Source organism: Fusarium subglutinans (assembly GCF_013396075.1).
Source record: "Fusarium subglutinans strain NRRL 66333 chromosome Unknown NRRL66333_c0000285, whole genome shotgun sequence".
NCBI lineage: Eukaryota > Fungi > Ascomycota > Sordariomycetes > Hypocreales > Nectriaceae > Fusarium > Fusarium subglutinans.
In genome coordinates, this window is record NW_023502348.1 from 4,789 (window position 1) to 19,477 (window position 14,689).

The 14,689-nt window shown below is 45.7% G+C and overlaps 4 protein-coding genes across 4 annotated transcripts; 2 read left to right on the top strand and 2 right to left on the bottom strand.

Annotated features, from left to right (window-relative positions):
* Positions 1 to 1,428: 1,428 nt before the first annotated feature.
* Positions 1,429 to 2,448, top strand: FSUBG_12716 (RTM1; the record flags this gene model as incomplete). Its single annotated transcript, XM_036677532.1, has 3 exons — positions 1,429 to 1,612; positions 1,677 to 1,925; positions 2,018 to 2,448. The coding sequence occupies 3 exons, from the start codon at positions 1,429 to 1,431 to the stop codon at positions 2,446 to 2,448; spliced, it is 864 nt and encodes a 287-aa protein (XP_036531798.1).
* Positions 2,449 to 5,255: 2,807 nt separating this feature from the next.
* FSUBG_12717 (serine threonine kinase) lies at positions 5,256 to 6,787 on the bottom strand (the record flags this gene model as incomplete). The annotated part of the gene is made up of 2 exons (XM_036677533.1): positions 5,256 to 6,179; positions 6,230 to 6,787. The coding sequence occupies 2 exons, from the start codon at positions 6,785 to 6,787 to the stop codon at positions 5,256 to 5,258; spliced, it is 1,482 nt and encodes a 493-aa protein (XP_036531799.1).
* A 1,211-nt stretch (positions 6,788 to 7,998) lies between these two features.
* Positions 7,999 to 12,495, top strand: FSUBG_12718 (serine threonine kinase; the record flags this gene model as incomplete). Its single annotated transcript, XM_036677534.1, has 6 exons — positions 7,999 to 8,631; positions 8,677 to 9,933; positions 9,989 to 10,059; positions 10,582 to 10,796; positions 10,851 to 11,664; positions 11,814 to 12,495. 6 exons carry the CDS (start codon positions 7,999 to 8,001, stop codon positions 12,493 to 12,495), a joined length of 3,672 nt encoding a protein of 1,223 aa, XP_036531800.1.
* Positions 12,496 to 12,846: 351 nt separating this feature from the next.
* On the bottom strand, positions 12,847 to 14,646 carry FSUBG_12719 (Concanavalin A-like lectin glucanases superfamily; the record flags this gene model as incomplete). The annotated part of the gene is made up of 2 exons (XM_036677535.1): positions 12,847 to 14,339; positions 14,550 to 14,646. 2 exons carry the CDS (start codon positions 14,644 to 14,646, stop codon positions 12,847 to 12,849), a joined length of 1,590 nt encoding a protein of 529 aa, XP_036531801.1.
* Positions 14,647 to 14,689: the final 43 nt, after the last annotated feature.

The window sequence follows — 14,689 nt, forward strand, 5'->3', positions numbered from 1 at the left end:
ACTAATAATATATTAAAAAGGTTATTTCTTTTTATAGATTTTTTACTATTTAGATTATTAAAAGCTTAAGTTTTAGTATTATTAGTAATTTTTACTTCTTTAGCTTAAATAGCTATGTAATTAAAGTTATTATAAAGTAAGGTAATGTAAGGGGTTAGGGTAATTAGCGCTAGGCTTTTAAAGGATTAATTTGCCCTGCTTTTTCTTTAAGGTTATGGTTTAATTTTACCTTTTTATATTTTTATAATTTTTTTTTTAATTATACTAAGGTAACGTAGCCTTAAGCTTTTTATATAAAGTAACTGCTTAATGTATAACCTTTAATAGTTTAGTTTAAGGTATAAAATGCACTTATTAATAAATGTTTATAGGTTTATTATTAAGCCTAACTAGTTATAACCTTATTTTTTAGCAAATTAAGGCATTATTAGCCTTAATAATGCTAGTTTTTGTTATTTTTAGGGGATATAGGGCACTTTAGGCACTTAGTTCTCTCCCTATAAGGGGTTTTTTAGTAGCTTAACCTTTATAATAGGGTATTTTTACCTTCTAAATTTAATAGTAATAGCTAAAATCCCTTTAATTATATAGCAGATATGCGCGTAAGGGGCTTATAACCTGTTAAGAGGGATGTGTGTGTATTAACTGTGGCTAACTAAGGTCTCGGGCCGGGAGGTCCGGCTGATATACAAGGTAGGTGCCTCAGGCACCTTCAACAGCTACCACCTGGGGCCAATTGCATCATCTTGGGGGGATGCTATCCAGTCTCGGCAGTATCCTGTGGACTACTACATGCCATCTGGAAGTGATTCATGTTCTTAGTGACAAATACGGGATACCCTGTCTCATGGAAGCCTCCACGCAATACGCACACGAATGCGTTCATGTTTTGGCTCGGACTGAGAAAACAACAAGTCAATGTGGTCGGCCGGAAATAGAAACAGATTCAACCGCGCGCCTCAAGATCTCACAGTGGGTCTTCGGTTTCAGGGGAATAAACTAACCGGCATTATGTACGTGTGGAGTTTAGCGTGACGGGAAAGCGAGCGAGTAAACGAGTTTTGCTTAACAGGCTTCACTGATGAAGTAGTTTGAGGCTAAGTAGCGCTTGGAATTTTGCAAGGGAAATACCTTATAGGCATACTCAATTTTCTCTTTATATTAAAGGAGACCTGTCTGTTTAAAATAGCTTTAACAAGTTATCTATTACCTTCAATCATCCTCAGTTATTCTCAATTACTATTCTTTCTTTATTACGCCTACGTTCATTTCAGGCTCAAGAATCTTTTGGACATCTTACATTACCTTTGCTTTTGGATCCTCATACTCTTTGTTCCTAAGCCTTCCTTGCGTGGTTGTTCTATGAAACATTTTGCTCGCTTCATTTCGTTACCCAACTCTGCGTTGTTGCTTGACCCGCTGCCCATGATGCTTCTTGTTCACCGAGATGATGCTGGTGTCGATGATGGTTTCAGCCTTTACCATTACCACCCTTCGATAGCAGCCGCTGTCATCGTGGCCCTGATTTTCATCGGCATTACCATACTTCACTTCTGGCAGCTTATTCAGAAAAGATGCTGGTTTATGATTCCTCTAGCAATTGGCGGCATTCGTAAGTCATGCGAGAGGTCCTTTGTTTTGGTTCCCAATGACTAACCGCGATGCTTCCATTACAGTCGAAGTCATTGGGTATGCAGCCCGTGCCAAATCAGGCCAGGAAAGCCCGAACTGGACTCTTGGCCCGTATATCATACAGGCTATCTTCCTCCTAGTTGCTCCAGCCCTCTTTGCCGCCTCGATCTACATGGAGCTTGGGCGGATTATCATTATGGTTGAAGGTGAATCACGTAGTCTGATTCCGCTCAAGTGGCTTACAAAGATGTTTGTTGTTGAAGATGTTGTCTCATTTTTGCTTCAAGCAGGAGGTAAGTCGAGTGTTGTCGATTAATAGCTTCGTCACATAACGATTATTGTACTGACCGAGTCTTCACAATAGGCGGGGGCTATCAATCATCAGGCACCTTGGAAGCTGTAGACAACGGGGCCAAGATCATTATTGGTGGTCTATTTGTCCAGCTTGTCTTCTTTGGCCTATTTATCGTGGTTGCTGTCGCATTCAATTGGTCTATTGATACATCCCCGACCGGAAGCTCACATGCAGTTCCCTGGAAGAAGCATATACATGTGCTTTATGCTGGCAGTGTTCTAATTATGGTTCGATCTATATTTAGAGCTGTTGAGTACCTACAAGGTTCTGATGGGTATATCCTTAAGCATGAAGTATATCTCTATATTTTTGATGCTATTCTAATGGCTCTTGTTATGGTTATCTTTAGCTGGTATCATCCCGCCGAGATCTTGGCGATAATTCTGCAGAGGGGCAAGCATAACGGGATGGAGTTGGGTTTTGTTCCTGCTCAGCATTACCGTTTGACTTCCGATGTATAGTGTCAGGATAACATTGAGTTGCGGATGATTACTTGCTAAGTCTGGAGGGGCACGGATTGGGACTGTAGTGGTTTGTTTTTGGTCTCCTTTTCAATGCTGTACGGTTGTACAAGCCCTTTCTGTAACGAATTTCCAGAATTACATTCAGTACGAGATTATTGACAATATGCCAGGAGAACTGGAGGTGCTGGTAAACAGTCCGATCTTATATACAGATTACAACATCTTAGATTAACCTTATAGGCGGTAGCCAACCTCATAAACGTGTTAGATAAAGGAAACCGGTTTCTCTTATTCAACGTCTTCAAGGAATTGAAGTGCTACTATATCACGACACCACTCCGTATACTGTGCCCAGTAACTTCCTAGGATAGTATCAACCGTTGTAACTACTGAGCGCGCCCAGCCCTTGATGAACCAAGAGCCCCCCAGCAAAGACAAAGTTGCCCCAAAGAAAGACAAAATAATAAGAGCAGGCGGCTGTCGTTGATGAAGTCTCTCGATATACTCCTCCGAGAGATGGCAGAGAAAGTCTAGAAGAGCATACCATCTGTCCATGTCGCAAGATGTTGTCTTATTTGCATGGCCACTCCGGGGTCTAGAAATGTGACCATAACAGCGCCTCAATAGCTCAAGAGCTGAGTCATAAACGTCTGCATCTAAAGCGTGACTGAAAGTTTCCCGTATGCGAGTAAAATAATCGTCTTCTGCAGCAAAGTCCATTACATTGTCCATTTCGGTCAGAGACGTCGGATACTGGCACAAGTTAATCGTTGGTGAAGCGGCCTGTACGTTATGTATCCACTGAGGGTCGATGGGGAGTTTGTTGGGGATGGAGTCGCCTGCGAGGCTTGCCAGCGGACCACATATAGCCAAGGTATAGAAAAGATTGAGTGTCGAGAAAGCTCGAATTGCATCGCTGGAAACGCCCGTGCTCTCGCAGCTTAACTGGCGAAACTGTTCCATGCCGTGTCTGTGGTGCATCTCAGCTGTTTCGAGATACTTTCTCCGATGAACAGACTCACGAGAGGCAAGGTGTAGGCTGGCGACACTCAAGATGCCATACATAACAAATAAATCATTAACCCCAAGCTGAAATATATCGAAACCACATGGGCTCTCGACAGACCAGCATTGACTGATAGAGCGGCTTGTATGGACTGTCCAGTGGTGGGAGAGACTGAGATCCCGAATTTCGAAATCGCCGGCTCCATGCGGGTGTGGCGGTGAATTAGGTGTGAAAACAAGCGACGAATGCCAGGGTAAAGGACTGGGTGGTGTCTGCTGGTCTCCCGTTGGAGACAAGCGCGTTTCGTTGCTATGGAGTGAACCCCCTCTGGTTCTAATTGACGATTTGAGGTGCAGGTAGTGACAATTCATATGTCTTATAATACACGACCTACAGTCAGGCTTTTCTTCTCCGCACTGTCATCTCATAGCATCAGTATGAGAAGCAGGCAAGAGACAAGTAATAAACATTACCTTGATGTGCCGTTTCTTACATTGAGTACAGCCGCCCCTAGATTTTGTATGAGGTTTGCGATGGGGCCGTGTTTTCTGCGTAGACATGGAGATTTTCGTGAAAGAGGTAGCGGATAGTCACAATTGTAATAATAAAAAAGACATCCTATTATGAAGACTTAGGCGGAGGGATAACGAATTTATGAACAGGACGACTCCGGTTACTAGCCAAGGCGGAGCGAGGTGAAACTGGTTTACTTGAAGTGGGAGCGAGGTTAAACGAGAAGCGAGATATTAAAATAAAGGAGTCCTGATCACGTCACACATGCCCCACATCTCTAGATAACAGACATCCATTTAATTAAGGACCGACGAAATACATAACCAATAGCGTTCTAGAGCCGGATCACCTGTACCAGCCTCAACGTTCATGGTGTTTACCTCTGGCTAAAGCGCGAGCACGATAATATAGGAGAATACTCCAGTTCCATGTTCAAAGAGAAGCCGATAGATCTAGTTGGTCCGGATCTAAGCCAATGCCGCAAGCATGGACCGCCGTGCTTACGGGCCACATCACCTGAAGTAGTTACATGACAATGGGGTTTGGCTCCGGGACCTTGATAATACTTTACAAATCATCCCCTCTACGAGGGACACTGGGAATCTAGTATGTCTCGTCCTAGAATAACATATTCAGGAGGCCAAATACTATTAAAGTCGTATTGCAAACAGTATGTCTACTTGATCTGGCACCTACATGAAAATTCCCCCTGAGTATATAATTTTAGCCTCTTATCAAGACATTAAGCCATGGACCGTAAATGCCTGCGAGCCCGACCTTAATGTACGCCTTGATCTCACTCTAGCGGCGTACAGAGCTTGGCGCCAAGCCACAAAATCCAAGTTTGCAGTTCTGACAATTGAGCTCTCCCTTGGCAGGGAAGTCCGAGCTTCGTTCTATGACGTAGGTGTCAGTGCGGGTTAGCAAGAATCAATGGAGGAGAAAGGCTTCTTACGGTATGTTTTGCAAGTTATGACTTGTCACACATCGGCATAAATAAGGACATGGCCGATCTCATGGAGTGAACCCATGATCGCCATTGACTTCAGTCTCTTATTGATAGCGAAATCGGAACCAACATCGAGGCAATCAATTTTTTAGTTGGCTATATCTCAACTTCTGATGAATCGGGACAGCGATGAAGATGGTTAGGAATGATCTCTGGAACAGATTTCGTCAAGTCTGGACAGAACTTGGTAGAGATGCTGAGGTTCTGTGGATGACAAGACTAAATCTGACGATAAATGTAAGTGATCCGTTCTGGAATGCTGTTGTGGTGCATATACTAATCAGCCTTGCCGTCAAATATTGGGTACAGGTAATCGGAGCTCTGTTCAGCTTTGCAAGTGATACTTTCTAGCTTTTCCAAGAGTTTAGGAGCTTCCATACGTTTCTGGACGTCAACTTGCAATAGATCATCTTCAATGAGCTGGATGAGATCCGCTAAAGCAGTGTTGTCGCTGCAAAGTGGCTGACTTCGGAGATGACCGATAGCTTCAATAACTGCGGAGTGGATCTGTATCAGGTTGTCTGAGGTCTGGACGAAGAAACTTCCAAAGGCGTCCTTTGGATCATCTCGGGCACGCCTTGACTTTCTGAAACTTCTGACGGTGCTGTAATCAAAGACGAGCCAGACAGTGAATTCCAGGAACATACAGCCCAGAGACCACATATCATACCGTCGACCTCTTGGCTTGCCTTCTCGTTGATCCGACTGTGCTTCGGGTGCTTCGTATGTGATCGTGGACTGTTGGCAGTTTGTGGGGTCTTGCCTCATGCTGGTAATCTCTCGGTGGATTTTGGAGACTCCGACATCTGCAAGTATCAGTCTTCCTCTACTATCCATGGTAGCATCATCATGCGCTTTGTGAAAATGAAGTATGTTTTGTGGCTTGATATCTCCGTGTCGCGTAATTTTTCCATGCAGAGCGTTGATCGCACTGACGATACCGAGCATCTGGCGGAGAGACCACAAGACAAGTTCCTGGGACCGCGATTGTGAGTCATTGGCTTTCCAAAAGTCTCTAAGATCTCCACCGTCAGCCCAAGGAAATATGAAATAGCATATGGGTCCCTTCTGACAAGTAGCGATTAATTTAATAAGGTGTTTGTGGTTTAGAGACTGTGTGAGCTCAAGATTTGCCTTTTCCTTCTCGAAAGCCTCATCGTTGTTAACCTCTTTGACAGCAACATATGGCTCAGGATCATTCTAGGTCTTGTTAGCGCTTGAAATGCCTCATGGGTGATTAATATTAATACCTTGAAGAGTGTCTGGTGGGCTCCATGGATCTTGCATTTGTGTAGCACGCTGTTCGGGCCACTTTTGCATTTCATGACACAGTCTATTAGGGGAAGGGGGCATTTCGGGTCCAGTGAGATGTGCTGGCCGAGAAGACTCAGTACAGGCGCTTGTACCAGCCATTGAAAGTTCAGAAAGTCTCGCACTCTCGCCTCCCTCGGCCAGAAGGAAAACGATTGGAACGTCTTGCCAGTCTTGGGGGATGCAAGGACGTTTTCATCATCTCCACTCACGGATTGTCGAGCGAGAGGAAGATCTTCATCCCGGATATTATCCCGGCAGATGAGATCAACAATCGCCTGCGTTTCTTGAATAAGAACGAGGATAGAAAATATGATTCGGGCCTGGTTCAGTATCCTTCGTGGCAGATCGCGATTTGAGAAGCATCGCTTCCTAACGGGGATTTCCAACTTGATGTTGGCTTCAATCACTCTAGCACTGATTTCGTTTAGTGGTAGGAACTCTGCGTCGTCGTGACAGGGGATGAGGCATTTATTCAATTGCTTGTAGAGTGCCATTCTGATCTCGAGACGGCTTTATTTGGGTGTAGTTGGCAATTGACGCTTTTCTTTTTATTGACAGTACCCCTTACCAAGCAGAAAGATCCACAGGGGTTAAAATGTTTCTTCACTTTGCAATCTAAGGATGCAGGACATGAGTGGGCTCCTATGCGAACTGTGAGGCTCTGCGGTTCGGCGGCCTCATAAGGCGGACGGACCTTGGAGCTGCTTATCATCTGAGCTAAATTGAGTAAGCTGTTCATTATCGAAGAGGAGGGGAAAAGAAAGCGAAAAGAGCGAATTGGGCAGGTGGGCGCGTCGGGGTCGTAGCCTATATTGTACACCGGGTGGAGAGTGGAAGGCCTCAATGTAAGCGAATGCACCAATGTGACACTACTTGGCTGAGAATACCCTTGCCGCCTGTCAGCAGCACAACACCACCCCGATCTTATTCACGCAGCCTGATTTCGCATTTGATTGAGGGCATCTGTCCATCTGGCTGCCTGACAATAATGAAGCGAGTAACCGCAATCAATAATTGAACCATGGACTAAAATAGTACGCATTAAAATGCATCTCCAAGGCAGATTTCAGGTAGAACCAACCCACCATCGAGACAACAACAGTGATTACTCAATGATGTAATCTCTCTGCTCCGCTAAATTGTGACTGGGCCAGTTACTTAGAAAGCAAGACCCATTCGTCAACGAGGTGTGATAATGCAATACACACTGCAGAACCCTTCCGTAATGGTGGGTGACGTAGGCATACAGGCCCCACGGCACAAGAAAACTTCTGACATTAGATCGAGCTACTAACACATTTAGTACAAGATTATCTAAATCTATACTAAATTGTAAAAGGTTTATCTAAATTGATTTAAGACTGTTGATCGTTAAGGATAGAGATCTTACGTTTTCTTACATCGCTTTACTAAGGTAGGTTCAACATCAGGCAGCAGTCACACAGATGTGAGTCCATGTAGGTCATATCACAGCGTATAGTACTTGCATATGCATCAAATATAAGTGATGCATCCATGAAGAAAAGTGAGGCTGATCGATTCTTACGGCCAAAAGCAGTAGTCATGCCATCGCTCATTGCCTGCATCGTTTCCTGTCTCACAGGACAGCCCTTCTGTAAACTCATACCTGTCTTACACCATCTCCGCGAGTACGATGGTTAGATCGAATTATTTGCATCTTACAATACCTATGATCTTGGAAACTATGACTACTGTTTGGAACTTCCTCACTGGGTCCTCCTCACCCGAAGTCGACAAAACGAAACTCAATCGATTGCGCAACAACATTCGACGTTCTCTACAGAATAGCGTGATCAGCGAAACTTGCTTTCTTCCCGAAAGCGACATTCAAGGCCTTGTGACGCCCGACAAGGTAAAGCTATTGTTGCCCAATGCCAAGCCAGAATTAGTAGACTTTATATGCAACGATGCAAAAAAGCTCTTCTTGACTGCGTCCTTGCACCACGGTAACCTTCAGGACATCATGGGCACTTTCAAGGATCATGGCATGACAGACGAGCACCTCCCGATCCGCGACCTTACTTCAGAAGATAAGTACTGCGAGGTTCACACTGAAGGACTTCAAAGAGTTTGCAGTCATGAAAAGGCGTTGGAGGCTTTTCATCGCTGGGATGCTCATGATGTCTGGAACTTTTACAACGATCAATGGATGTTTTGTGCACCAATGCTCAGCATGGAATGCTCATCTCAAGAATTCCACCCTAAGCACATACTGCCGTTTATAGAGAAGGGTAAGACCCAGAAGGATGGCCATTTCAGTACCGTTTTTGAGGCTGTAATTCATCCTGGCCACCAAATTGGCCGTGGGTCATTAAAGGTGAGCATCTTGTTACGATAAAATCCATCGCTCACATTTCAATAGCCAAACATAAATCAGACGCGGGTCGCTCTGAAAGAATTGAAAAGCCTGAGCGAGCCAAATTATAACGTACATGTATCATGGCTGAATGAGGCAAATGCACTCTTCCAGATTGCTGAGCTTCGTCACAAACATCTCATTAGTCAGGCCACTGCCTTCAAACAAGGAGAAAGAAGGTTCATTGTGCTCGAGTGGGCTAATGGGGGCACTTTACGGGATATATGGCAGAATGAGCCTCACGACAGATTTGTCCTAGACGGTGACAAGGTCATGCGAGTCCTGGAAGAACTAACTGGGATCGCAAGTGCGCTCTCGAAATTACACGGCACTAACACCAGAACGAGAACTGCAAGGGCAACATCCGCAGATCTAAGAAAGAAGAACCCTCCGTCGAGATCTAGAACAATTTTACCACAGGGCCAAGGTGATCGCTTAACTGTTCCAAAGATACGCTTCGAGGGAGTAAGCTCAGACGACGATTATGACTCCAGCGACTACGGTGAAGAGCAGCATTGGCGCCACGGGGATCTTAAGCCTGACAATATCCTCCATTTCAGAGATGAAATGTCTTCGTGGCTTGGAACCCTCAAAATCGCCGACCTCGGTCTTGCCAAGCAACACGCATTCGCTACTACCCAAAGACAGGACCCAACCCAGCAGAAATATACAACCTCTCACTACGAGGCCCCTGAAGTGATCACCACCATGAATTCTCGAGTGCCTCGCTCACGCCGCTATGATATATGGTCTATGGGCTGTATCATATTTGAGTATACGATCTGGCTACTATACGGCTATGAAGAGGGACTGAAGAGCTTCTACAACGAAGGGAAGGATATCGATGCGTATCGAGAAACGCTGTACTTTACAGCTGATCTCAGCACAAGGCAAGCTCAAGTGAGTAACGCGGCGCGAAGATGGATTGACCACATCTTGGAAGTCGACCCGGAATGCAATCGTGCCACGCCAAGCGTGATCAAAGATCTTGTCATATTGGTTCGGGATAAGCTCCTTGTTATCGATCTCCCAAAGGAAAACATGAGCCAGGACGACATCAAGCGATGCCGTGCCAGTGCAGATGACTTGGAAAGGGCCTTGCAAAAGATCAAGAGATTGGCCGCTGACGATGAACATAAAGGAGGTACATACCTGTCTTCGGGTAAAAGTCGCCACGGAATTTTGGCTCCTCGTCCTCAAAAGGTTCGTAGGCAGAGCTTCCTGTCGACCAGTTCAGGATCAGCATCGAAACCATCAAATCTGGTACGAGCTCTGGACTGACTCGTTGTGGCAAAGGCTGATACGAAACAGGATGTAGGTACATTGGCGGCAAATCGGAGGCGACATTAGATGGCTAACTGGTTCCGATCCCATCTTGTATTATAGACTGTGAGTTAGACCATAAGAGAGGAGTTCACCAGCAATGAATCGATGATAGCTGATCTTGAATTTAGTATGTGAGTTATGTCCCTGCTACAATTTCGTCTCAAACCGCTGCTCACCAAACATTGCCGTATCTTATAGAGTGTAAGTGATAAGTACTTCTGAAGTGTTTGTTGAGAATTAAAGGGCTGATGCAGATTCTTTCCGTAGCACGTAAGCAATATTTAATCATGCTCTGATAGACTGTTTTTATAAACTGACCTGGGAGTTGATTTAACTTAAGATTGTAAGTTTTCATAATAAACCTGAGGTTGGAGTTTACCCTACTGATCATGGTTTCACCGCATAGGCAGTAAGTACAACAGCTCTCCCTATACTATCATCATCCTGACTCGGACAGTTCAATGACAGTTGGAACCTGATGGAAGATAAAGCTATCTCTCTTGAATTCCTGAAGCGTCACAAAACAGCCGTCGTGGACAGCATATCTATGACTCAAGAAGGAACAAAACTATGTGACGAATGTAGAAAACTTGACTATCGGAGCGACGAACCTATGATAAGGGAGACTATGGCAACCATGAGATCCAAGAGTCAGCAGTGTGCGCTGCATAGCCTTGTTTACCGCTCTATTCCCCCATCTGCTTACAACAGCATGGAGGTTGTGCATGTTCGGAGATCTGACTCCTTACTTGTCATGGACAAATCGAAAATACCCTTACTCTCACTTTCCAAAATTTCAGGTACGTAGAACTGTTGCCAGACGCAGAAGTACATTAATCAACAAAGGAAAGCAGATAACTCAAAAAGAAACCATCTACACTCTGATGATATTTACTTTGGACTGCCAAAGCTTTTTCCACCCAAAAGTGCCCCGTTTTACGACCTCCTTATAGCATGGATTCAAGATTGCGACTTGCATCATCCCCAATGTCATCCCGCCGATAGATCACGCGCCCAACCACCAACTCGCCTGATTGAAGTGGGTCAAGTTGATGGTGGAAGCCCGAAGGTCTTCCTTCGCGAGACAGTGAACGTCCAGTGTCCGACGGGAGGTGAGCTGAAATACATCGCCCTGTCACATCCTTGGGGCAATGGGAAAGAACACGATCATTTCTGCACTACAAATAACAACCTTGACGGTCGATTGAGTGCTGGCATTGAGATAAAAGCATTCCCGAACACATTCAGACATGCAATCGAGGTGACTCGAGCACTTGGTGTCCCATACCTCTGGATTGATTCGCTGTGTATTGTACAAGGACCTGGCGGGGACTTCGACACGGAAGCCAAAAGAATGGAGCTTGTTTTCAGCTCGGCATATTGTGTCATTGCCGCAAGTCGGGCCAATGGAACATCAAGTGGCTTTTTGTGGGAAAGACCTGAGCGCGAAGTGGTAAGGCTGGATGGATATCTTGCCCATGATTCTGTTTACGCTTGTGAAGCCATTGATAACTTTCAGCACGATGTAATTGAGGGGGCTCTGAACAGACGCGGATGGGTTCTGCAAGAGCGTGCTCTTGCGCCAAGGACCATATATTTCACCGAGAACCAGACGTATTGGGAGTGCGGCCAGGGAGTGCGTTGCGAGAAGTTGACAAGGTTGACCAAGTAAGTTGCAAGCGAGATCTCAAGAATCGTCGTTACTGACGTTGGCCTTGTAGTAGCCAGGCTTCATTCCTTGGGGATCCCAACTTTCCCAAGTTAGCTATGAGGTCAACTAGAGGAGCAAAGATCCGCTTTTATGAATCACTGTACAGACAATACTCTAAACTCGAGTTTACGAAGATCCATGACCGACCCATAGCGATAGCCGGGCTAGAACAACGGCTGGTCAGTGCTTTCAAGACGGAAGGCGGATACGGTGTGTTCAATGGAGCATTCTTTGGGCGCAGCCTTTTATGGACAAGGGATACCCAGCAAAGTGATCGCCTGAAATTGATTGACTTTCCCCGAGATCAGAAGTTCAGAGTCCCAACATGGTCGTGGACAGCATACGAAGGACCCATCACATACTTTGACATACCGTTTGACCATGTTCGATGGACATACAACACTGCCGAAGGAAGAATTCAATCGCCATGGACGACCATGGAATCAGACTCTACCTCATTCTCATTACATACAGGAGAACTAAATGGAAGAATTGATCTTACTGCCCCAGCAAGGGAGATATTCGATCTGGAATTAGCCGAGATGCAAGGAAAGGTCATCTACGACGAAGGAAAGTCGCCGCCGGGTGTACGTAAGCTATGCGTTATTGTTGGACGCGAAAAGTCAAGAGATGAAGGATGCAAGATGCAGGACCTTGAGTATTATGCTTTAATCATTGCGCCCTTTGATGATCCCAGCGATGGCTTTTGCCGAAGGATTGGTGTTGGTAGATTATTGGAAAGCTGGATTGACTTTGCTAACCCTGAGTTAAGAGTACATATCTCGTAGTAACTCTGAGCAGGCTCATTCTCACTTAATTTGAGCTGTTGACAATTTTTATCGTAGTGATGTAGACTAAGTTTACCATCCTTACGGGTTTCTGTTTCTTCTTCTAGGAAGGTCAATCATGTCACATTAGATCTGGACCTCGTCTTCCGTGTTGGGGGAAATTGGCTATGCAGTCGCGATATGGAAAGCCCTTCTAAATGGCAACAGGTGTTTCATCGTGGGCAAGGTTGAAGATGGCTTCATGCGATAATTTATGCGTTAATGAATCTAGCTAATATATTGTTATTGAGTTATGAGTACCGCCCTGTTCTCTTGTCTGATAAGGATGATTGCTAGCCAAGGGGTTATAAATTAATTCTGAAACGAGCTACTTATGAGCCAGCTAGCATCTTCGGTAAAGTCAGTACTAGTATCAAAGTCCTCCCATCCACCATCCGTCGCCGCATAGCCAGTATTGTCATAGTGGCGAAAGTATCGAGTAGGATAGCTCCACGATCGCAGAGCGTTAGACCCTGTGCTATCAAAGCTCTGCTGCGGGCACCAAGTCGCATCTTCTGAAAATTGCTTACTTCCATCGTTGGCGTTGATATATAGTTTGAAGCCACTATGGCGAATGAAAGAACCTGGAGTATCGACGGACTCTAGAGACAGACAGCCCAGAGCGGAGGCAACAAGACCTTGTCGTACAACCCAGCTACCCTTCTGCTTTGTGGATGTATCGCTAGAGGAGGAGATAACTTGCGTGTTGACGGTGGAGCCATCGTGGGCTAGATATCTGTTTGTGAAACCAGGGGTTGTTGCCTTGATCGTGATCGTAGACCCAACCTTAAGTGGTGGGCCATTTGCCAGGGACGTTGCGGTGAATCCAGCCTGCGCAATGTTGGCCTGGACTGCATCTTCAGTCTTATCAGATGGATAGCCTGATGTAAGAACCCCTTCATACCAAGTCCCCTGGTCCAAGTTACCGTTATCTCCGCCGATACCAAGAACGATTGCGCCCTGTTTGTCCATGGGATAGTACCCGTCAGGGCGAGGCCCGCTGTAGTAGGTAGATAGAGATTTTGCCGTTTCATTGCCACCGCGAAGAGACCACAAGTTAGTGGAGTCGCCTTTGAGAAAGGCTGTCACAAATCGTGACTCGATGGATGGGTCGCCTGGGTTATAGCCAGATCCTTGGCCCGAAAACAGGCCATTCTCCATATCAGCCATAATCCAGGGGCCAGAACCAGCACCAGAACCCCACATAGTGTCATCACCGAAATAGATGGCCTCCATCGATCCGTTATCGTCGGCATGGTTCGTAGTTTCCGCATTGCCAAAATCGAAGCAACAGTTGCCATTGTAATGGGTCCCATCAAAGATTGCATACATACCCTCTGCCTCATTTTTAACAGCAACGCCAGTGGTCTTATCATTTCTGTAACCAACCGTAGAGTGTACGAAGATACCGTATGTCTTTTGTCCGTTTACGAGCACCGGAGCACCATAAGCGGCCGCAATATCATCATACTGTCCAGGGGCAGGGCCCTTAGAGCCACCGCCTGGAGGTGCCCTGGTAAGATGGTTCCCCTTGCCAGACTGATCGTAAATGATGGGTATGGCACAAGTGGTGTTGGCACAGAACGTATCCTGCACCGAGACGTCTGCCACACCACCGGGACTTGTAGGGGCAATGTCGGTAGTTTGGCCGTCAGAACTTCGTTGGAGTTGATAGAGCGGGCCACTGTATGACCCGTATAATGCTCTCGTGGTTCCGAATGCCGCAACACAAGGAGTTCCCCCGGCAGCATAGATATCGCATGGCCCCGAAAGGGCATGTGAACCAATAGCTGACTTGCTAGTAGCTGCAAGTCCAGCAAGAAGATAAGAGGTTTTGCGGAAAGTCACATTCGCCAACGGGCATAGAAGTAATTTGCATGTAGAGTGACGTGGGACGATCTGTGTAGTTAATAAGAAGCCGTAGAGGGCATCATTGAGATTTTATCCTATTAATATTGGGCAGCTTCTTACTTGGTGTCGAGCCGGCTCGAACTTTAGATGCTAGCGCGACTCACCTGATTGGGGCGCGTTGTTGATAACCTGGGGAAGTCGGCATTTATTGCAAATCATCTGGAAAATACGGCACTCGATCGAGCCACGATTGGAGCGCATTATAGAGCGTCTGATCACCTGAGGAACACGACATTCGTTTAAT